Here is a 22,175-nt window from a genome sequence, read left to right as displayed (position 1 = left end):
GTCTTACCAGTGCTGTGGGCCCAGTAGCCCATGTGAAGTAGTTGTCATAAACTTTGCTGGATGAGCACTAAATAATGCAAGTGTGAGGTCAATTTAGGTGGAAAATCTGACCGTTAGGGGTTGAGTTGAAAAGTGATTCAGTAATCAGACTTTTGAATGTAAGGTTTAAGAATGCCTTAACCAATTTATTTTGCTTATATTTTCCTTCTTTAAATATGCACACGAGTGATATGTGATTAAAATCTATATCTAAGTAAGTCTGAAATAAGTATTTCAATAAGTATTAAATAAAAGTCCTAAGTGATAAAGCGTGTGCCGTAATTTAATTGGCAGCCTCTGTTCTTTGTGGTACGTAGAATAGTAATATTATTACAATATCTTACATTCAGTAAAATACAGTTTATGCATTTAAGGTTCTAGGTTCTGATTACTGCTTTAGTTGAATCCCACGGTTTTGATATATTGTACATATGTCATTGATCATTAAGTACCTCATGAGTTCCATTATGTTTTCTTCTATCATGAAATATTTAGAGGTGTGGTTTGAGTTTCCAAGCTTATGGATGTTTTTTGGCTGTCTTTTTATTATGGATTTCTAATAGTATTGCATTGTGGTCAGAGAGTGTGGTCTGTGTTATATTTGTTGACACCACATTTGTGGTTCCGTGTCCGGGGCTGCGGCGGACCTGTGCTCTCTCTTCACAGCTTTGCCCTCCACTGGGCTCCACTGTATCCCAGCTACTCACCCCTCAAGCAACCAGTTGGCCCTCATGTACCGAGGGCTGCTCTAGGCTCTGTGCCATGTTCCAGAGCAGCTCTTCCCACACTTGGCTGGCTCTGAGAATCACCTGAGGTGCTTCTTTTTATTTTTAAAAATATTTATTTGGTTGCACCGGGTCTTGGTTGGGCCACGCAGGCTCCTTAGTTGTGGCATGCTAACTCTTAGTTGCGGGATGCATGTGGGATCTAGTTCCCTGACCAGGGATTGAACCTGGACCCCCTGCATTGGGAGCGCAGAGTCTTATCCACTGTGCCACCAGGGAAGTCCCCTGAGGTGCTTCTTAAACATACTGATTCTCGGGTTGTCCCCTGTAGGTCTGGGTCAGAGCCCTGGAATCTGCATGTGGAACAAGTGCTTCAAGGTGATTTTCATGACTGGACACATATAGGGAGTCAGGAAGAGGGACAGGATAGAATGCAGGGCAGTGATGGAGCTGGGCTTGAAGAGGAGGAAGTTCACTGCCAAGCATGGGCCTAAGAGGTAGAGGGAGACTTATTAAAAATGTGGGTTCCCAGGCTTCACCACGTGAGATTCCAGTTTGATGGGTCTGTAATAGGATTTGGGAATCTGTATTTTTAAATTATTTATTATATTTTTTGTTATTTTGTTTTTGTTTTTATCTTCCTTCCCCCACCCCCCTCTTTTTTTTTTGTTAACTCTGTATGCAACAGTCCTTACCCTGAGAAACCCCAGGATGGGGGTATTGTGAGGGGAGGAAGTAGCTCAGCTGGCCTTTAAACTTTGTAGAGTCACAGGCAAAGTCCTCTTAAGAGTAAAGGGTTTAAAAAAAAAAAAAAAAAGAGTAAAGGGTTTGGTGGTAGGGTTGGGACTTGACAAAGGTGGAAAAAATATGATTCACTTGGTGGATGAATTTGAGAGGGAGTTGATAGGAAACGAATAAAGAATTGGCTAAGGGTCAGTTCCTCTGACAGATGGTGGGAATTTGCCCAGGTGCCTGGCATATGCCACATACATGTGAATCATGATACTGTGTAGGTGGAACAGCAGTCAGTCTAAAAATGTACTCCCGAGTCAGAGAAGTCCGACTCTTGTTTCTTAAAATTTTCCTATAACTGAGAGCTTACATTTTATCTGTGGAGCGTCTGTGCTCTCTGAAGGTGTGCATAAAGAAGTGCAATATCCAGTCATCTGATTTTTTTTTAAGTGACTGGACAACGCACACACCTATATAAAATGATGAGAGAACAGATTGACTTTCGCACAGGAGTCATTGTACAGCAGAGTGAAGACAGTGGGTGTGCTTCTCTCTCTGACTGTCCTTGGGTTTCAGGACTTGTAATGTTGGGTGGTTGGGGAGTTATAATGCTTTGCCCTTTATTCACTCAAACATTTATTGAATATCTATTTGTGCCAAGCACTGCTCCGAGTGCTACTAAGATGAATAAGACACAGTCTGGTGGGGAAGATGTGATATAAAAGAATGATGACACTGCAGTGGGAGGGGAACCCATAGAAGTTCTGAAGACAGTTCTTTGGATTGTGATCACCAGCTATACTCGCTAGTCTTTCTATGAATAAATCCTTTGGGGAATTTTCTTGAGATGCTCAATACAATGTACAGTGATATATAGCTCAATTCAGACCTTCTTTCTTCCACTTAGTTTAGAGTAGGTGAACTATGTGGCCAGGGGGCAAGCAATCTAACACAGAAGTTAGCATTTTTAGACTTTAGTGTTACAGGAGCTGTGATCCAACCTGGGCCAACATGTTTATTTTCTATGTGGTTTTGGTTGCTCAACATTCTGAGCCTCAGTTTTCTCATCTGTAAAATGGAAGGATAAGTAATACTTCTGTCTGTGCATTGTTATGAGAATTAAATGAGATAATGTGTGAAGATGTTAACACAATCTCAAGTATACAGTAAATGCTCAAACTTTTTTTTTGGCTATGCCATGCAGCCCGTGGGATCTTAGTTCCCTGACCAGGGATTGACCCCGGGCCATGGCGGTAAAAGTGCTGCGTCCTAACCACTGGACCGCCAGGTAATTCCCACAAATGTTATTTTTTAAAAAGAAATTATTTATCATCTAGGGAACAAGATAAAGTGGGAGGTATTTTCATGAATATAATCAATGGTGATATCTATGTGTTGCAGGTACTAAACTCAATGATTTGCTGGAATCTAAGGGATGCTTTGCCAACATATTGTCCTCTGGCCGAAGTGTCAGCCCCTCATCTTCTATTGAAACAGGTCTAAGTGTCAGTGGGCCTTTCAGCCCCGGCAGAGGGTCTGTTCACCCAGAGTAAGTAAGGGTCCAGGGAAGCGCTGTAAACGTTGGGGTCAATTCTGACCAGGCGGCCAACAGTCTGAGAGGTAGTGTGACATATTTGGTAAGAGCATGGATTCTGGAGCCAGACTGGGTTCAAATCTTACTCTGTCACTTGGCATCTGAGTGAATTTGGGCAAATACTTCACCTTCCTGGTGAAGCTTTCTTATCTGAAAAATGGGGGTAATACTTCACAGTTGTGAGGATTAAATGAGGTAATACATATACTGTAAAGAGATTAGAGGACTCCTGGCATACGATACAGGCTGTGCAAGTGCTGGCTGTTATGAAGGTGAAATTAAACTACATATTTTTTGGGAATACATACATACATACACAGGTGGTAAATCTTAAAGAAAATCAAAGAAATGATTACCATAACAGTCAGAGTCAGGATAGTGGTTACCTCTCTGGGAAAGGGACACACAGATGGTTTTTGGGGAATGGGAGGAAAGGGCTGGCCATGCTTTATTTCTTCTCCTGGATGTTGGCTTTAAAATTATTTGTAAAACTGTGTTTAGAAAAAAAGTATTCTGTACTTTGCTCTGTTTATATTTCTTTTATGGTCAAATGTTTTGAAAACCTTTTTCTAACAATTTTTGTTATAAAGAAAGTAATTTAAGTTCGTTGTAGAAATTTTGAAAATATAAAAAACAGTATTAAAAATAACAATCACAATAATCTTATCTCTTAGAGAATCAATGTTAACATTTTATTTTTTTATATGCATGAGAAAAAATCGATTTCTTTCTTATGCATAGAAATATGTATTTATTTTTCACAATTAATATCATATTATACTACTTTTTTGCAAAACCTGCTTTCTCCAACTCTGCATTTACCCACTCTTCCACAATCATCTGTTTATCTGTCCATGTCCTCTTCCCCTTGGTCCTAAGCTCCTGAGAGTAGGGACTGTTTGGATCCCCAGTGTCTAGAGCAATGCCTGCCACAAAATGTACTCAGATAAATGTTTGTTGAGTAAAACAAAGTAGATGGACATTTCTAAAGTTCTTTTGGAAAGTTCCCTTTATCCTTGCAATCTTTTCTACACAGTTTGTTTGGCAAACACAAATATATAAAAAATATTTAGAAGAGACATATTTCACTCCAGTGTCAAAATTATCATACGTTTTGAACTGGGAGGGGGACTCTTGAGTTGTTGCATTTTTGCTCTATCTGCACACTGCAAAAGTTCAAAGTTATTAGTGTAGATATGTTTATTAAAAACTAGAGATCGAGGACTTCCCTCGTGGTGCAGTGGTTAAGAATCCCCCTGCATGGACTTATATATACTACCAAATGTAAAATAGATAGCTAGTGGAAAGCAGCCCCACATAGCGCAGGGAGATCAGCTCTGTGCTTTGTGACCACCTAGAGGGGTGGGTTAGGGAGGGTGGGAGGGAGACGCAAGAGGGAGGAGATATGGGATATATGTATATGTATAGCTGATTCACTTTGTTATAAAGCAGAAACTAACACACCATTGTAAAGCAATTAGACTCCAATAAAGATGTTAAAAAAAAAAAAAGAATCAGCCTGCCAATGCAGGAGACACGGGTTCGAGTCCTTGTCCGGGAAGATCCCACATGTCGCGGAGCAGCTAAGCCCGTGTGCCACAACTACTGAGCCTGTGCTTTAGAGCCGGCGAGCTGCAACTACTGAGCCCGCGTGCCACAACTACTGAAGCCGGCGTGCCTAGAGTCCGTGCTTCGCAGCAAGAGAAGCCACTGCAATGAGAAGCCCGCGCACCGCAACGAAGAGTAGCGCCCGCTTGCCGCAACTAGAGAAAGCCCATGCGCAGCAACGAAGACCCAACGCAGCCAAAAATAAATTAAAAATAGTAATGATAATAATAAAAAAAAAATTAAAAAAAAAAACAAACTAGAGATCGAGCTATACAAGACTTGTGAGTTATGGAATTCGGGTTCTTTATGACTTTTAGGCAACATAGCCTGGAATTAACCTGGAGATCCAGCTCTGCCTCTGTCTAGGGTGTGTTTTATCGTTAGCTGCCTTGAGGGCGCATTTCCTTTGCAAATGGAAATGATTCTATTGACCCCACCTATATCACAGGATGTTTGCAGGGAGCAAACAAGACTATCAGTATGAAGTTGGTTTGAAACAATTCAAATATCAGGGTGATGTAATATTATGAAAAAAGATCCTGTGACTTGATAACAGATAACTACATCTGAAAGCATTGTCCAAGGCCATCTATCAAATACAAGGCCACTTAGACCAGAAGTGATTGCTTTTTCTGTTGACACTCACAACAGTTTGCTGTAGGCCTTTCTAACTGCCAAGAAGTTCGGCATTAAACATAATGCTCTGTTATTATAGCCATTTCAGTCTAGGTTTGTTTTTGATTATTTCTGCCTCTTCTCTTTATACTGACTGATTTTTTCTTTCCAGTCAATAGTTTAATTGAACACGTATCTTTTTTGGCAACAGTTTTATTTGAAGCATAATTCACATACCATATAATTTACCGGTTTGAAGTGTACAAGTCAGTGGTTTTTAGTGTATTCACAGGGTTGTGCAATCATTACCACAGTCAATTTTAGAACATTTTTGTCACCCCCAAAAGAATCCTGTACCCTTTAGCAGTCACCCCCCATGTCCCCTATCCCCCCAGCCCTGGAAACCACTAATCTATATTGTATCTCTATGGATTTACCTGTTCTGGATGTTTCATATAAATGGAATCACCAGTATCTGGTCTTTGGTGTCTGGCTTCTTTTATTCAGCCTAATGTTTTCAAGGTTCATTCATGTTGTAACATGCATCAGTATATCATGCATTTTTAATTTTAATTTTTATATTTATTTATTTGACCACACCGCATGGCTTGTGGGATCTTAGTTCCCTGACCAGAGATCGAACCCGGGCCCTCGGCAGTGAGAGCACAGAGTCCGAACCACTGGACTGCTAGGGAATTCGCATCATTCATTTTTTTAAAAATTGTGGTAAAAAATATGTAACAGAACGTTTGCCATTTTATCCACTTTAAGTGTACAATTCAGTGGCGTTAAGTTATACTCACACTGTTGTGCAACTATCACTACTATCTATTTTCAAAACATTTTCATCACCCCAAACAGAAAACTCTGTGCCCATTAAGCAATGATTCTCCATTCTCCCCTCTCCCCATTTCCTGATACTCTAATCTAATCTAATCTACTTTCTGTCCCTATGAATTACCTATTCTAGATATTTCATATAAGTAGAATAATACAATATTTGTCCTTTTGTGTTTGTCTTATTTCACTTAGCATAATGTTTTCAAGATTCTTCCATGTCGTAGAATATATCAGAACTTCATTCCTTTTTATGTCTGAATAATATTCCATTGCATGTATATGCTACATTTTATTTATCTATTCATCTATCAACGGACATTTGGGTTGTTTCCACCTTTTGGCTATTATGAGTAATGGTGCAATGGACATTCTTGTATAAGTATCTGTTTGAGGGTCTGTTTTCAGTTCTTTTGGGTATATGCCAGGAGTGGAATTGCTGGGTTATATGATAATTTTTTAAAATATTTATTTATTTGGCTGCGTTGGGTCTTAGTTGCAGCACGTGGGATCTTTGTTGCAGCATGCAGGATCTTTTTTTTTGTTGCAGCGCCTGGGCTCTTTGCTGCAGCGCACGGGCTTCTCTAGTTGCGTCGCATGGGCTTAGTTGCCCCACAGCATGTGGGATCTTAACTCCCTCACCAAGGATTGAACCCGCGTCCTCTGCATTGGAAGGTGGATTTTTAACCACTGGACCACCAGGGAAGTTCCCCGATAATTCTGTATTTAACTTTTGGACACTAAGCTTTTTAAGCATGCACCTTTTGAATATATTTCAGTCCCCTCAAATTGTGAATATATAAATTATATGCTCATGGACTTTTATCGAGGTGTAGTCTTAGTTCTCATACATGAGGGGAATTCTAGTGTAAGATCAGCTTCTAACTTCCAATTTAAGCACATTGAAGAATCTAACCCTTCTGCTTCCTTTCCAGCCCTGCTGCAGATTTGGATCTGAAATCCTCCTCACATTCTGATCACTCCTCTGAAACCTCACTGCCTGAAGCCCGAAAGGATAAATATCCCCAGGAATTCAGCCTGCTTAAGTTGCAGACAAGTGAGTAAGTCATAGGTCCTCCTCCACTCCCAGGGTCTTTGCAGAAGGCTGCCATACTGTTGGGTGCCATTCACTGAAGGACCATTAGGTGCCAGGCATTCAACACACTTCATCTCTAATTCTCACAACAACTCTGCTGGGCAACTATTTTCATGTATTTTGCAAAAATAGAATGCTTTTATGTAAAAACCATAAATGTACTGTAGCAAAATACTAAAACAATAAATAAGTATGTAGAGTATAAAAACCCATACCCCAATATTCTCCAATAATCTTCCCATTCTGCCCCATAGCTGTGAAGAGTGTCATATATATTCTTTGAGAATTTTGAAATGTATATGTATGTATACGTTTATATATATGTTTGTATATATATATTTATTGCTTGTAATATACCACCATATTTTCACTAGTAGAAAATAGTACACAAATTATTTTCACTCAAAGTAAATAGATCATGGACCTCTTTCTTTGTCAATACATATAGACCTATGTGGCTAATACAGACCTACCCATTTTACACAGAAGGAAACTGAGGCTTGGAGAGATTCAGTCACCCATACAAGTACACGAACCTAGGAAATGGAGGGATGGGATTAGAACCCAAACTTGCTTGCCTCCAAAGCCTGTGTTCCTTCTCCGCCACCAAAGAGTACAAGAGTTTCTTAAGCAACCCTAGAGCTGTCAGGAGATCTTTTATTGTTTAAAATCACTTTAGCCATTTTACAGGAAAAGGGTCAAATGAGGAAACAGAGACACTGAGAGGTCCAGTAACTAGCCTAAGGTCTCACAGCAGCCTTTCTCCTTGGTCATGATCGTATGTACACATTTCCCTGTGTCACTGTAGTGCATGCATGTGCCACTGTCGCTGCCAACACCATGTATCATCCAGTTAAGATGCCACGGGTGTTCCAGCCCTTCCCTGGTTGATGGGCATTCTGTTCTTCCTGCACACTTATAAGAGAAAGGTTGGATTGTAGGTGCTTGTAAAACTGTCTCTGAGCTTCCTAACCCATACATCACTTCCAACCATAAAACTGGCTTTATTTTTGAAGGGGAGGGTAAAAAGGGAAAAAAAGAGAGCCCTCTTAGATAGCTTTCTTCCTACTTCCCTGCCTTTTGTGCCTAGTTCCACAGAGTCTGACACTGCCCTCGATGTGGAACCAAGGAATTATACACGTTAATAAAGGCTGTATAGCCAGATAGTGCCTGGGGGGGTTTTCACAGTGTTTTGTCCTCCAGCTACATTGTGACGCTGGGAGCAGTGCTGATGGAAGGATTTCTGATGTCTTGCAGAAGATGGGCAGCGTCCTGAGTGGACATTTTACCCAAGGCTTAGCAGCAACATCCACACCTACCATGTTGGAAAGCAGTGTTTCTTTAACGGGGTCTTCCTCGGCAACAGGAGGTCTCTATCAGAGAGGACGATGGACAAGTGCTTTGGGAGGAAGAAATATGGTAACGTTTTCCTCCTGGACCTTAACTGTGCAATGTTCAGAAATACTCCTGAGTCATGATTCTGCAGGCCCAGCATCACGTGGCTGGGGGCAGCCCTGCGGGGTCACCAGGTCACCCAAGTGCAGCCAGGAAGATAGGAAAGCGAAGGGGATGGTTGGCAGACTGCACTTTTTGGCATAGAACTCACAACATATGCTGATCTACATTTCTGTTTTTCTCTGGATTTCATAAAATGCTAATGTGACATTTAAGTCATCAGATAAGTTCTCTCAGATACTTATTAATAGAAACCTCCACTGAAGTCCGAGGAAAATAATTCATGTTTTAATTAAATGCTGCCTGTCATATGCATTTAAATCGTACTTTAGATTCTCTTTTTTTTTAAAGTGCATTCTTTTTTAAAAAAATTAATTAGTTAATTTATATTTCGGGTGCGTTGGGTCTTCGTTGCTGTGCGTGCGCTTTCTCTAGTTCCGGCGAGCGGGGGCTACTCTTCGTTGCGGTGCATGGGCTTCTCATTGCGGTGGCTTCTCTTGTTGCAGAGCATGGGCGCCGGGTGCCCAGGCTTCAGTAGTTGCAGCACGTGGGCTCAGTAGTTGTGGCACGTGGGCTCAGTAGTTGTGGCTCGCAGGCTTTAGAGCACAGGCTCAGTAGTTGTGGCACACAGGCTTAGTTGCTCCGCGGCATGTGGGATCTTCCCGTACCAGGGCTTGAACCCGTGTCTCCTGCATTGGCAGGCAGATTCTTCACCACTGCACCACCTGGGAAGTCTCCGTACTTTATATTCTTTACAAGGAAAACATCCTGTAAACCTTAGCCTGAAGCACGTGTTGTTATTTAGCAGCTGATTTAATAAAAGGTAGTTGAGATGAGGAGTTATATACATCTCTCCTCAGCTTTAACTTGGTGAGTCCTCTGTCCCAACCTAGCCATCGTGGATTTACTGAAAGACCCTAAAGAGTTTCTGAATACTAAGGGACCATTTATGGCACATGCTTCTATAGAAATACCCCTACAGGATTCAGCCATTGCTTCAGGGAAGAATAAGATTGCTGTAGTAGGAATACAAAGAGAAAGAAATGGAAAGCTCTCATTTTTGAGTTTTAAAGTAGACTTTTAAACTCGTAGCAGAGACAAAAGACCAAGGCTTCTGTTTGGATAGAGAATACACCAAAAGCCAGACTAAAGTAGTCACTGATATGGGGACTTCTAGGAGTCCTGTGTCCTGCCCAACTCCTGAGATCAAAAGCTAGTGGGTGATCGGATGTGAATCTAGCTGGGGCTTCTGCCTCACAGGGTGGCTACGGGAAGACCTCGAGCTTCAAGGTGAAGTGGCATCTGGTCTGACTCTGAGCAGGAGAGTGGTGATAGCTATGGGCAATGTTTGGGTGGAAAGCCAGCCTCAGGGTCTCATCCAGCCAGGAGACGTGGAAGAATAGCAGCATTTCTGTGCCTTGTAAAGACTGTGGAGGTTAGGACAGAGAGAGAGAGAGAGAGAGAGAGAGAGAGAGAGAGCAAGCTAGGAGAGCTGGTCTTACAGCTGGAATGCCGGGAGGCCACTGTACGGTGCACTTTCGACCATCAAGCCAGGGGTCATCTGAGAATAAATGTGTGCCTCACCTGATGCATTGTGGAGGGGGATGGCTTCTGAAGGATCAGACTAGACGACCCATTTTAGCAGACAACAGAAATAGATGCCAACTCTCAGAGAGTAGCAGATACCCATGTGGTTTGCAGACAGTGACCCAGGACCCAAAGCCTTCCACTAAAGCCTTGATGTCATGTAAGCCTGTTGTGCACACCCCGACTTCCCACTCCTAATTGAGATGCAGCCATAAGGTAGAACAGGAAGGATTTATTTTTTAATTTTAATTTTAATTAATTAATTTATTTTGGCCACACTGCGCGGCTTGTGGGATCTTAGTTCCCCAGCTAGGGATTGAACCCGGGCCACAGCAGTGAAAGCGCAGAGTCCTAACCACCGGACCGCCAGGGAATTCCCAGGAAGGATTTATTTAACTGGTTTATGTCTGAAAACAACTGAGAAAAATCAAGAAGGGATTAAGTTTAGCTTTCTATTGCTTAGGCATGCTCTTGGCTACAAGTAAGAGAAAAATCAAATTATCAGAGACTTAAATCATAAGATATTTATTATGTAATTAACAAGAAGCTTTGACGTCTAGGTGACCCTATATAGTCTGGTTGCCCAGTGATGTCATCAAAGATGTAGGCTCGTTTCGTTTTTTTGTGTGTGTGTGTGTGTTACCATTCTTTGTAGTGTTGGATTTTCTTGTCTTGATACTTGTCACCTTATGGTCACAAAATAACTGTTGCAGTTCCAAGAATCATTTTTATATTCAAGACATGAAAAAGAGGAAAATCTCTTGTTGCCTTCCCCTTTTAGAAGGAAGGAAAAGTTTTCCCATATGGTCCTTGGGAGACTTCCTTCCACTCGTGTCTCACTGGCCAGAACTGGGCCAACTACAAGTACGTATCAAAAGTAAATGAGATTATCATGATGATCCAAATCCTAACCCTAACCCATCACTTCCCTCCTAACTTGAAAGTAAACATTGTCCTGAATTTTGTGTTTATTATTCCTTTTCCTTCCTCCCTCCCTCCCTTCTTTCCTTCCTTCCTTCCTTCCTTCCTTCCTTCCTTCCTTCCTTCCTTCCTTCCTTCCTTCCTTCCTTCCCTTTACTGTTTTGATTGTCTTGTCTCCCCAACTAGATAAGATTCCCTATTCTCTAACCTTGAATTTTCCAGATTAAAAAAAAAAAATTGGGATGCGGGTGATATTAGCCTAGTCCTGATTTCAAATAATAATAACAACTGCTACCATTTCTTTTTTTTTTTTTTTGGCCACGCCGTGTGGCATGTGGGATCTTAGTTACCTGACCAGGGATCGAACCCAAGCCCCCTGCAGTGGAAACGCAGAGTCTTAACCACTGGGCCGCCAGGGAAGTCCCCATTTCTTTTTTTTAAGCATTACGTGGGTATACTATTTTTATTTATTGACGTTTAAATTTCACCATTAAACATGGAACAGAAGTATATGCTGGCCCTATGTTCAGATTTTTGAAATAAAGATAAATGGACAGATAGCTTTAAGGGTGCAACATACTAAACATTGCACAATATATATTAAACAACTTAGATTATACCTTTATACATTTAGTAGCACAAGTATAGGGATAAGCCATGCAATTGAAGGAAGAACTTGTTCAGGACTGAACAGAGAGGTCCTTGGTTGCTGACAGAATCTCCCCTTGACTTCAGACTTGAGACAAACCAAGGAGTCTGTCAATATACAAAAACCACTGAATTCAGGACAAACGGTAGCAACTGGGTAGATATTAAGGAATTGGCTCTTGCTAATTCAGATTGTGGGGACCAGTCTGAAGGGTTGGCTGGATGCTGGAAATGCTGCAGCTCAAGTCCAGGATCTGTAGATTAGAAGAGCAGTCTAGAGACAGAATGGTTAGTGCATTCTTCAAAAAGCCCCGGTTTTCCAAACAAGTTCCTAGGATACTTTCCCCAAACAGGGTGCTACCATTTCTTGAGTGCTGATTATGTGTCCAGATTATTCTCATTCAGTACTCATGATAGCTATGCAAAGTAGACATTTGAAATAAACAGTTTATAAATGAGGATTCTAAGGCTTAGGGAAGTTAAACTGCTTAAGGGCACAGAACTAGAAATTGCAGAGCTGAATTAGGTCTCAGGTGTGACTGATTTCACAGTTCAAGCCCTTCTCACCACTTCTTGCTGTCACCTGACCTTTACTTGTCAGTACCCTGGTTTGGGTTTCCAAAGATAGGGTCACTCCACCCTCCTTGCTTTGAATCCTCATAATTTCATCCTCAGGAAGCACTCAATGCACAGATGTAGTTGATGTTATTTCCCTGCACTTAAGAGCTAATAAAAAGTTTAGCCGAAGAGTCTTAGCTATTGAAAAGGGTTTTGAAAAAGTAAAAAATGGAAAATTAAAAAATCAAGTACTCCAGTAACTCAAGTACTTCCACCAATTGTGCAGATGGCTTTTCTGAGTTAGCTAGAGAAATTTGGGCAGGTAGGAAACAGCTTATTAAAAATCTTCCCCAGCTCTCCCTTTGGCTTGCATCTTGTGGGTACAGGTGAATGGAGCAATATCAAAACAAGCATTTAAAAATTAGAAAGAGGGTCCTGTTCATTGGGTGTGTGAGCAAAGAAGGAGGTTGTGCTTCCAGCCATGCGTCCTTGCTTCTGATCCCAAGGTGGTTAGTCTTGCAGTCCAGGATTATTCCCTTAGGAGATGCATCTGGTGTAAGAGGTGCAGGTTTAAACGACCATCCTGTACCAGGCTGACTCCATGTGGTTAGTTACTTGTTCCTGGGGCATTGGAAGCGGCTGGGTTGGGTGTCAGAGCATGGGCTGAGGAAGCGGTGTTTGCTCAGCATCAGTAGACTTTTTCGTGACTCCTCTTCACCAGGAAGGTCACCTCCTACTGCTACACTACCCTAGTCTTTGAGTCAGAAGGAGTAGCAGAACCCTTATTAGTTGATTTCCTCCTGAGACCCAGTCGGAGAGGCAGAGCCCCAATTAGAGCTGCCTCTAATCCCGGAGGGATTCAGGGATTCAAAGTGCACTAATGTTCAGGAATGAAAAGATTTCAAGTCAGAGTTGATGCTGATCATTTCAGATACTTTTGATTCACCATTCATTTTAAACCAAAACATCCCATCCAAACCTAAGCTATTCTTCTCTCCCAGGGTGAGGTAATCATAACAACACCTTTTAAAAAACGTTTCAAACATAGGCTCGCACTTTATTTGTTTTTCTTAATCTGTTTTATTAAAATTTATTTTTAATTTTTATTTTATTTTATTTTAGGCTCACACTTTTCATCTCCTCAAGGCGAGACAATCACAAACAGAACATTAAGATACCTATATGCACCTCATAATAAAACACTAAATTATCCTGTTTCCATTGTCATGTCAATTCTTTTTTTTTTTTTTTTATAAATTTATTTATTTTTTAAATTTATTTTTGGCTGTGTTGGGTCTTCGTTTCTGTGCGAGGGCTTTCTCTAGTTGCGGCGAGCAGGGACCACTCTTCATCGCGGTGTGCGGGCCTCTCACTGTTGCGGCCTCTCTTGTTGCGGAGCACAGGCTCCAGACGCGCAGGCTCAGTAGTTGTGGCTCACGGGCCTAGTTGCTCCGCGGCATGTGGGATCCTCCCAGACCAGGGCTCGAACCCGCGTCCCCTGCATTGGCAGGCAGTTTCCCAACCACTGCGCCACCAGAGAAGCCCATCATGTCAATTCTTACAGCAAATCTGTGGATCATCTTCAGCCCTTTTTATGATTTTGTTTTCAAACACCATTCACAGTTATTGACCCCCGGAATGGAATCCCAAAGGTAACTCCAGGAGATAATCCATATATGTATCCAGAACAGAGTAAAGGCTTCCACAAAGCAGGATCAACTCTCCCACCAGGGAATTTTTCACTGTAAGTGTACGTTAATACTAGGGTTATTTAGTTAACTTTAAAGGAATTGTATTTCTTTCTACTACATATAAATTATATTTTACAAGGGGTGAATCTCAACAAGACATATTTGGTGAGAATTTCTAAAAAAATCTGTACCTAGTTCCTTAGTGTATGCACATGTACATGTGTGTAATTGAAATCATACACAGGTTCTTGACTACAAAAAGGTGGTTGTTAATTTTGTTCCTGTTATTATCAACAAATATGAAGACTTCAATTTTCATACTGAATCAGATTGTTGGTTAGTGACTACTATTTGGATTGACTTGTACTTGCAACTAAGCATTGAGGAGAAAGGGAGGGTCATTAAATTAAAAGAAAAAACAGTTGGTATAGTATATTAAAAATATTTTTAAAAATCAATCATGTTCCAAAGAAAACAAAACCACTAATTTGAAAAGATACGTGCACCCCAATGTTCATAGCAGCATTATTTACAATAGCCAAGATATGGAAGCAACCTAAGTGTCCATCAGCAGATGAATGGATAAAGAAGATGTGGTGTATATATACAATGGAATATTACTCGGCCATAAAAAAGAACAAAATTATTGCCATTTGCAACAACATGGATGAACTTGGAGGGTATTATGCTTAGTGAAATAAGTCAGACAGAGAAAGACAAATACTGTATGATATCACTTATATGTGGAATCTAAAAAGTAAAACAAACTAGTAAATATAACAAAACAGAAACAGACTCACAGATATAGAGAAAAAACTAGTAGTTACTAGTGGGAGGGGGAGGGGCAACACAGAGGTGGGGGTTAAGAGGTACAAACTACTATGTATAAAATAAATAAGCTACAAGGACATATTGTACAGTACAGGGAATATAACTGACATTTAATAAGAACTACAAATGGAGTATAACCGTTAAAAATTGTGAATCACTATGTATACACCTTAAACATATTATAAATCAACTATACCTCAGTAAAAATTAATCATGTTTGTTTTAATGATGTTTACTAAAAAGGGTAAAAAAGTAAAAAGAATTATGGCCCTTAACAGTTTTGAAGCCCATACGTAACAATTAAAACCAGAAAATAAGACATTTTATTGAACACAATGATGTATTGATCTCTTTGCCATAGAAACCATGCCAATCTTATGGTTGCCTTTTCTGTTTTTCAGAATGCCTTACGAAAAGAAATTTGATACATTTATTCCACTTGAGCCTCTTCCACAAATTCCCAAGTGAGTTCTCTCAGCATGTTTCATATTATCCTATCTTTATGAAAATATCAATTGTTTATTTTCTCCTATGGAGGAGCTCATAGACACCTAACACATAGGGACCTTTTGAATCCCAGCAGGTGGGTGAGGCAGTTTGAATGGAGGGTTTTTGGTTTTGAAGGTCAAGTGTCTGTAGAGTCTGGCACCTGGGCTGCTCACATCTTCAACAGATATGATTGACAAATACCAGATGCCATGTGTAGTCCTAGGTGTGCACTGTGAGGGGTTTTATGTGTAGCAAAAAGTCAGGGTCCCTGCTTTCCAAAACATAAGAATTTGTTAGAAAAGACAGGGCTTTCCCTGGTGGGGCAGTGGTTGAGAGTCCGCCTGCCAATGCAGGGGACACGGGTTCGAGCTCTGGTCCGGGAAGATCCCACATGCCACGGAGCAACTAAGCCCGTGTGCCACAACTACTGAGCCTGCGCTCTAGAGCCCGAGAGCCACAACTACTGAAGCCCGTGCACCTAGAGCCCGTGCTCTGCAACAAGAGAAGCCACCGCAATGAGAAGCCTGCACACCGCAACGAAGAGTAGCCCCTTCTCACTGCAATGAGAGAAAGCCCGTGCACAGCAATGAAGACCTAATGCAGCCAAAAATAAGTAAATAAATAAATAAATTTATTAAAAAAAGAAAAGAAAAGAAAAGAAAGACATATGCTTAAATGAGTGCAGCCAGAGAGGATGGTTAGAGTTTGAAGAGGCAGAGAGCAAGCTATTGGAGTATTTCTGTATTTGAGGGAAGTATCATTCCTCTGATCTTATATGTTAGCTCAGCTCCATTCTGAACCTTATACGTTTTGATATGTAGGTTATCCTTATTTTTTGAAGAATTCTGCAGTTTGCATTGGTAGTTTCCTTTTGACTAAAGAATTCCTTAATAGAGAGATTTTGAATTTCCAGGTAGGAGAGCTTTTTGGTTTTTATTTTGTAATTCATTTTTACTTTTATCACCTCGTGATCAGAAAATATTGTTTTTATTATTTTTATTTTATGGAACTTATCAACATTTTCCCTGTGATCTAATATACGTTCGATTTTGGGACTCTCTCCACATGCATTTGAAAGTACATTCTATTTCATCAGGATGCGAAGTTAGATACATACCCAGAAGATTTATCTTATTGATTATTCTGTTTAGTCCTTGTATTTTCTTACTCATTTTTGTCCACTCATTTTGTCCACTCGGACCAAGAGTTGGTGTGTTATAATGTCCAAATATTAGTGTGTTTCTATCTTTATTTATTTCATAGATTTCTTTTTTTAAAAAATTTTTATTTATTTATTTATTTATTTTTGGCTGCGCTGGGTCTTCGTTGCTGCACGCGGGCTTTCTCTAGTTGCAGAGAGCGGGGGCTACTCTTTGTTGGCAGTGCGCAGGCTTCTTGTTGCGGTGGCTTCTCTTGTTGCGGAGCACGGGCCTAGGCGTGCGGGCTTCAGTAGTTGCGGCTCGCGGGCTCGAGAGCGCAGACTCACTAGTTGTGGTGCACCGGCTTAGCTTCTCCGCGGCATGTGGGATCTTCTCAGAACAGGGCTCGAACCCGTGTCCCCTGCATTGGCAGGCGGACTCCCAAACGCTGGGCCACCAGGGAAGCCCTATCTTTATTGTTCATTGTAACCATTAGCATTATAAAAATATCTTTCTTTTTCTCATTTAATGCATTTGTCCTATGTTATACCTAGCCAGATATTAAGATTACAACTCTTACTTTGTTTTGTTTGCATTTGACTAATATGCCTTTGCCCATTCTTAGACTTTCGAATCACTTTGTTTTAGGTCTTTCTCTCAGACAAAGAATTGGATTTTGCTTTGTGAGCCAACGTGAAAATCTTTTTCTTTAAGGGGTGAATTAGGGCCATTTGCATTTATTGATTTGACAGATTTGATTTCAATTCTATCATAATAGTTTATGTTACATGTATTATGTGTATTATATTTACCCGGAGTCTTTCACTGTTTTCTTTGATTATTTCAACAAAAGTTAAAAAATTATTTCTTCTGATGTTTAGGAATGCTTGTGTTCTTATCCTGCTGGTTCTTTATGCTAATACCTTTCTATATTGCTCTTCGTCCTGCTTTTCTGTTTTTTCTTTTTGGCCACTGCCTCACGGCATGCGGGATCCTTAGTTCCCTGACCAGGGATTGAACCTGTGCCCCCTGCAGTAAAAGCACAGAGTCTTAATCACTAGACCACCAGGGAAGTCTGTCGTCCTGCTTTTCTTACTTGGGCTTCTACTACTGGGTTGTCAGCTTTAAATCATAACCATTACTCCCACCTATTACTATGTGTGGTAATCCTCCTCTTCCTTCTTACAGGAAACTTCAGCAGGTTTATCAGGGTATTTTCTCAATCATGATGCATTTCTCCCTAAAAATATGAAAATTTTAGCTGCCAAAAGATGAAAACATTCTTCGTCTTCCTGCTCTGACTCATCCCAGGAATCTCATTTCCTGGTACCTCTCGGAACCCACACACTGCAGCCCAGCACATGCCCTTTCAAATCTCAACAGACCTGGGAGGACGCTGGGTGTCTGTATTAGCTGAGGTCCCAGCAGAAAGCAGAAGGCACACTCGGGTGGGATTCTGAAGACAGTTTAATGAAAGGACTGTTTACCAGTGTGTGGGCAGGTTGAGGAAACTCACATGGGAGGGTGAAGCACCCAGGGGCTCCCGCCAGTGGGAAGCTCTTACTACTCCTAGGTCTGAACAGCAGGAGGAGGGCCCATGGTTCACAGAGCAGCAGGAGATGGAGAAGGGCTGTCTGAAAGGACCTGCGGCAGAGGAGAATACAGCGGCTCCAGAACTGGGGTACCTCAGGAGATAGGGCGGGAGCCGAGGAGCTCAATAAGACATACCCCAACCTCTGTCTTTCCACCTTCTGATCTCCTGTTGGTGCCTCCCATTAGCTAAGCCCAGCTCAAAGGTGGGGGCAGGGAGGAGTCAAGGTGATGCAGGCTACTGGGGTCAACTTCTTGGGTAGAGAGGGACACAAAAGAGATCTGGGTTTGGGGCAGGGGCAAATGGTGAAGACTAACACGGTGTTTGATTTTGATACTTTGTCTCCAACATGGGAGGCCTTCTTACTTTTGGAGGATGTAGTGCCTTGTCTGCTGAAGGTGTTTGTAAATTTTGCATCAGACGGACTCAACTCAGGGTATTGTTTTCTTCCCACAGCTTGCCTTTCTGGGTGAAGGAGAAGGCCAACGAGCTGAAGAATGAGATAAGAGAAGTTGAAGAGCTTGACAGTTGGCAGCCAGCGGTCCCCTTGCTACAGAGTTTGCTACCTGCTGGTGGGTCAAAGAACCTTCAAAAAGTAGCATAAAAACTGGAGGCAAGCCCAGAAGAGCAGGCTTTTGAGAGGCTTCCCAATGGAGACGAGAGAGGCAGAGAGCCTCTCCCAGAGTGGATGGTGCCCTTTGCCCCGAGATGGCCCTTAGGCAGTTGTCATGGTCGTGTGTCACCGTGTGTGGTTGAGAACTGTTAGTCTTGTAATGGAGCACAGCCTTTAACTTCGTGCCTCTATCCACAGGTTCTTTGGACTTTCCAAGACAATCTTGAACAGGAACAGGTCCAGGAAGCAGGCACTGACTGTCCTCTGGAGAGCCTTTTCCTGTTAATTGATTCTGTTAGTGCGACTGTTCTAAATCAGATGTTTGACTTGGATGCAGAATCACTGTGTTTTGCCTCTTTTAACTTTTTTTTGGCCGCGCTGCACGGCTTGTGGGATCTTAGTTCCCCGACCAGGGATTGAAACCGGGCCCTCCGCAGTGAAAGTGCAGAGTCCTTACCACTGGACCGCCAGGGAATTCCCTTAAGTTTATATTTTGAAAACTTACAAACTGATAGAAAAGTTGCGAGAATCGTACAACAAACAGACACCTACATATTCTTCACCTAGGGTCTACAACTAACATTTGTCCAAAGTTGTACACATTCTCTTTTTCTCATATTATTACTATTATTATTTTGCTCAATTATTACTATCATTTTTGATAAATATATTTATTTATTTATTTTTGGCTGCGTTGGGTCTTCGTTGCTGCGCACGGGCTTTCTCTAGTTGTGTGGAGCAGGGGCTACTCTTCGTCGCGGTGCCCGGGCTTCTCATTGCGGTGGCTTCTCTTGTTGCGGAGCACGGGCTCTAGGCGCACAGGCTTCAGTAGTTGTAGCACGCGGGCTCAGTAGTTGTGGCTCATGGGCTCTAGAGTGCAGGCTCAGTAGTTGTGGCGCACGAGCATAGTTGCTCTGCGGCATGTGGCATCTTCCCAGACCGGGGCTCAAACCCGTGTCCCCTGCATTGGCAGGTGGATTCTTAACCACTGCGCCACCAGGGAAGTCCCTTCTCAATTATTTGAGAGTGAGCGGCAGACATCATAACCCTTTACTCCTACATACCTATATACTTCAGTAGGTATCTCCTAAGGTCAAGGGTAATCTTGTGGTTCACTGAGAACCTGATAGCTGTGCCGGGCTGACATCTGGGACATCTAGGAGTGCCCATCTGAGTGCAGGGCACCACTTGGTCCTGCCCAGCCCCTGATGAGACCAGGGCTGCCGCCTCCACGGGGTCTTTGGACTCATTCTCTCTCCCTTGACCAGCCTTTGGCTGGTTTGGCCACACATTGCCCCCTGCCTTGGCCCCTCTCACATCTTTATGCCCTGTGACTTTTCTTCCCGTCTGGGCCTGAAACGCACTGAAGACCCCCATCCCTTGCAGTAAGGAGCTCTTACCCTGATTTAGCATATCTACTGGCCAAATTCCCAGTGGACTCTGGGGAAGGACTGGGAGCCCATTTGAGATGCCTTCTGTCCTTCCAACGCTGGGGAACTCCAGGAGGGGTTGTGGCCTGAGCCTCCCTGGGGGGTGGGGCGGCCACTACTGACATGAAGAGTCAACACTGAGGCTCCCAAACCTGGACTTTGTAAGAAATACATACAAATTAAACATTTCTTGGTGCACATGGAGGGACCCTGCCTCATATCAAAAAAGAAGTCAAAAATCCCAATGGCTTGTTTTCTGAGGAAATGTGTATGTTTCTACCAAGTACGGAGAGGGTGTGAGGGCACCTTCCAGTGGTGATGGTGTGAGCATGGCAGTGATCATCTGGCTAGAAATGTGTTCTATTGGCTGAGCGCAGTGTGGGCTGGAGGAAAAACCAGGGTTCTCTAGGAAAGGGAGGACAGAAGGAATGCCTAAGTCACAATTATGCTAAAATTCACTTGCTGTTTATTTGAAATTCAAATTTAACTGGGATTTAACTGGTATTTTAATTTGCTAGGTCTGGAAACTTACAGCAGAGGTGGACAAAGGAGATGGATTGGAGGGCTACCTAGGAGATAAAATTGGCAAGACTCTGGAATGACTTGGATGTGGGTGGGAGGAAGGTATGGGGGAAGGAAAAGTGGCAATAGGTGGATGGTGGTGCTGTTGCCAGGGCAACATGTAGTGTCTAGCCCATGTGGTGGCTTCATACACCTAGAGAAAGATGCTTTCTTGGTGGACACAGTCCCGTGGACGCATCACCTGGTGAGCAGTGTGCAAGCTAGATATCACTAGCTTGTGAAAAGTGCCCCCACTTTTCCCTTATGCAATGAACCCTTTACACAACCATACACGCCAGTCCTGTGCTATCCCTTGAAATAAGGAATGCTGGAGAAGTGTAGGTTTTCTAGGGGGAGCTCTTCTTTTTTTTTTTTTTGGGCAGCACTGCGAGGCTTGTGGAATCTTAGTTCCCCAACCAGGGATTGAACCCCGGGCCCTGGGCAGTGAAAGTGTGGAGTCCTAACCACTGGACCGCCAGGGAATTCCTGGGGGCTCAATTTTTGGAAGATGAATTTGAGAAACCTGTGACACACCCAGGTGGAACTGTCCAGGATGCAACTGGGCTTATGAGTCTGGGGTCTGGTATATGAGTGTGGAAAAAAAAAGTCTCCTGTGAGAAATGTAAATCCCAAGCCTGTGCCCTGTGGATGCAGGGTTAGTTGTAAATTACCTGATTGGAATATTGATTCTAAACTGAGAAATGAGCTCACAAAGACTCTTGAATCTCTGGAGCCTGAGAATAAGCATAGTCTCTTTGGGAACACTTCCCCACCCCAGGGCACAGGGGACTCCCCAGAAATAACAACCATGAAGATGAGTACCTGAGAAAAAAATTACAAGCTACAACTGGACTCACCACAAGGGAGTATCAGTAGGTGAAACTCAAGCCAATTTAGATGATTAACCATGGTTAGCATTACGGTATGAATTACCAGCATTTAGGGTGCATGGAATTCCATTTTGTAGTAACTGGACACCCAGATATTTGTTTTTCCCAACACTAGCTGAGGAGTTTCTAAATGGGAGAGGGCCTTACAGGTGGCAATCTGGTGGATGCGGGCAGGGCTGGAGGACCTGTCTTGAAATTGTATTTGCAAAGCAGCGCAATATTTCTACTTAAATTCCATATCCTTATTTGGGGACATGATGAAGATGATGAGGGTGGCTAGCCCCAGCTCCTCGCCATCCCTTGGTGTTGTCACAGGCTTTTGACCCTAATTTTAGCCCTTTCTTGCACAGTTTCTTTTTATTTATTTATTTGGCCGTGTCAGGTCTTAGTTGCAGCACAAGGGCTTCTCTCTAGTTGTGGCACACGGGCTTTAGAGTGCACGGACTCAGTTGCAGTGCGTGGGCTTAGTTGCCCCATGGCACGTGGGATCTTAGTTCCCCGACTAGGGATCGAACCCGCATTCCC

At 42.4% G+C, this 22,175-nt stretch overlaps 1 protein-coding gene across 9 annotated transcripts in view; it reads left to right on the top strand.

Moving 5' to 3' along the window:
- Positions 1-19,108, top strand: part of SPATS1 (spermatogenesis associated serine rich 1) — a 48,881-nt gene extending 29,773 nt beyond the window's left edge. For all 9 annotated transcript variants that reach the window (XM_082412527.1, XM_082412524.1, XM_082412531.1 and 6 more), the window contains 6 exons: positions 2,898-3,045; positions 7,086-7,207; positions 8,504-8,665; positions 14,039-14,159; positions 15,339-15,401; positions 18,613-19,108. In XM_082412527.1, coding sequence (XP_082268653.1) covers positions 2,898-3,045; positions 7,086-7,207; positions 8,504-8,665; positions 14,039-14,159; positions 15,339-15,401; positions 18,613-18,760 — 764 coding nt within the window. In that variant the 3' untranslated portion in view covers positions 18,761-19,108. The remainder of the gene's footprint in view (positions 1-2,897; positions 3,046-7,085; positions 7,208-8,503; positions 8,666-14,038; positions 14,160-15,338; positions 15,402-18,612) is intronic.
- The last annotated feature ends 3,067 nt before the right edge of the window (positions 19,109-22,175 follow it).

This window comes from Balaenoptera physalus (genome assembly GCF_965194825.1).
Source record: "Balaenoptera physalus genome assembly, chromosome: 11".
NCBI classification, from domain to species: domain Eukaryota; kingdom Metazoa; phylum Chordata; class Mammalia; order Artiodactyla; family Balaenopteridae; genus Balaenoptera; species Balaenoptera physalus.
This window is presented reverse-complemented; position numbering and strand designations above follow the sequence as displayed.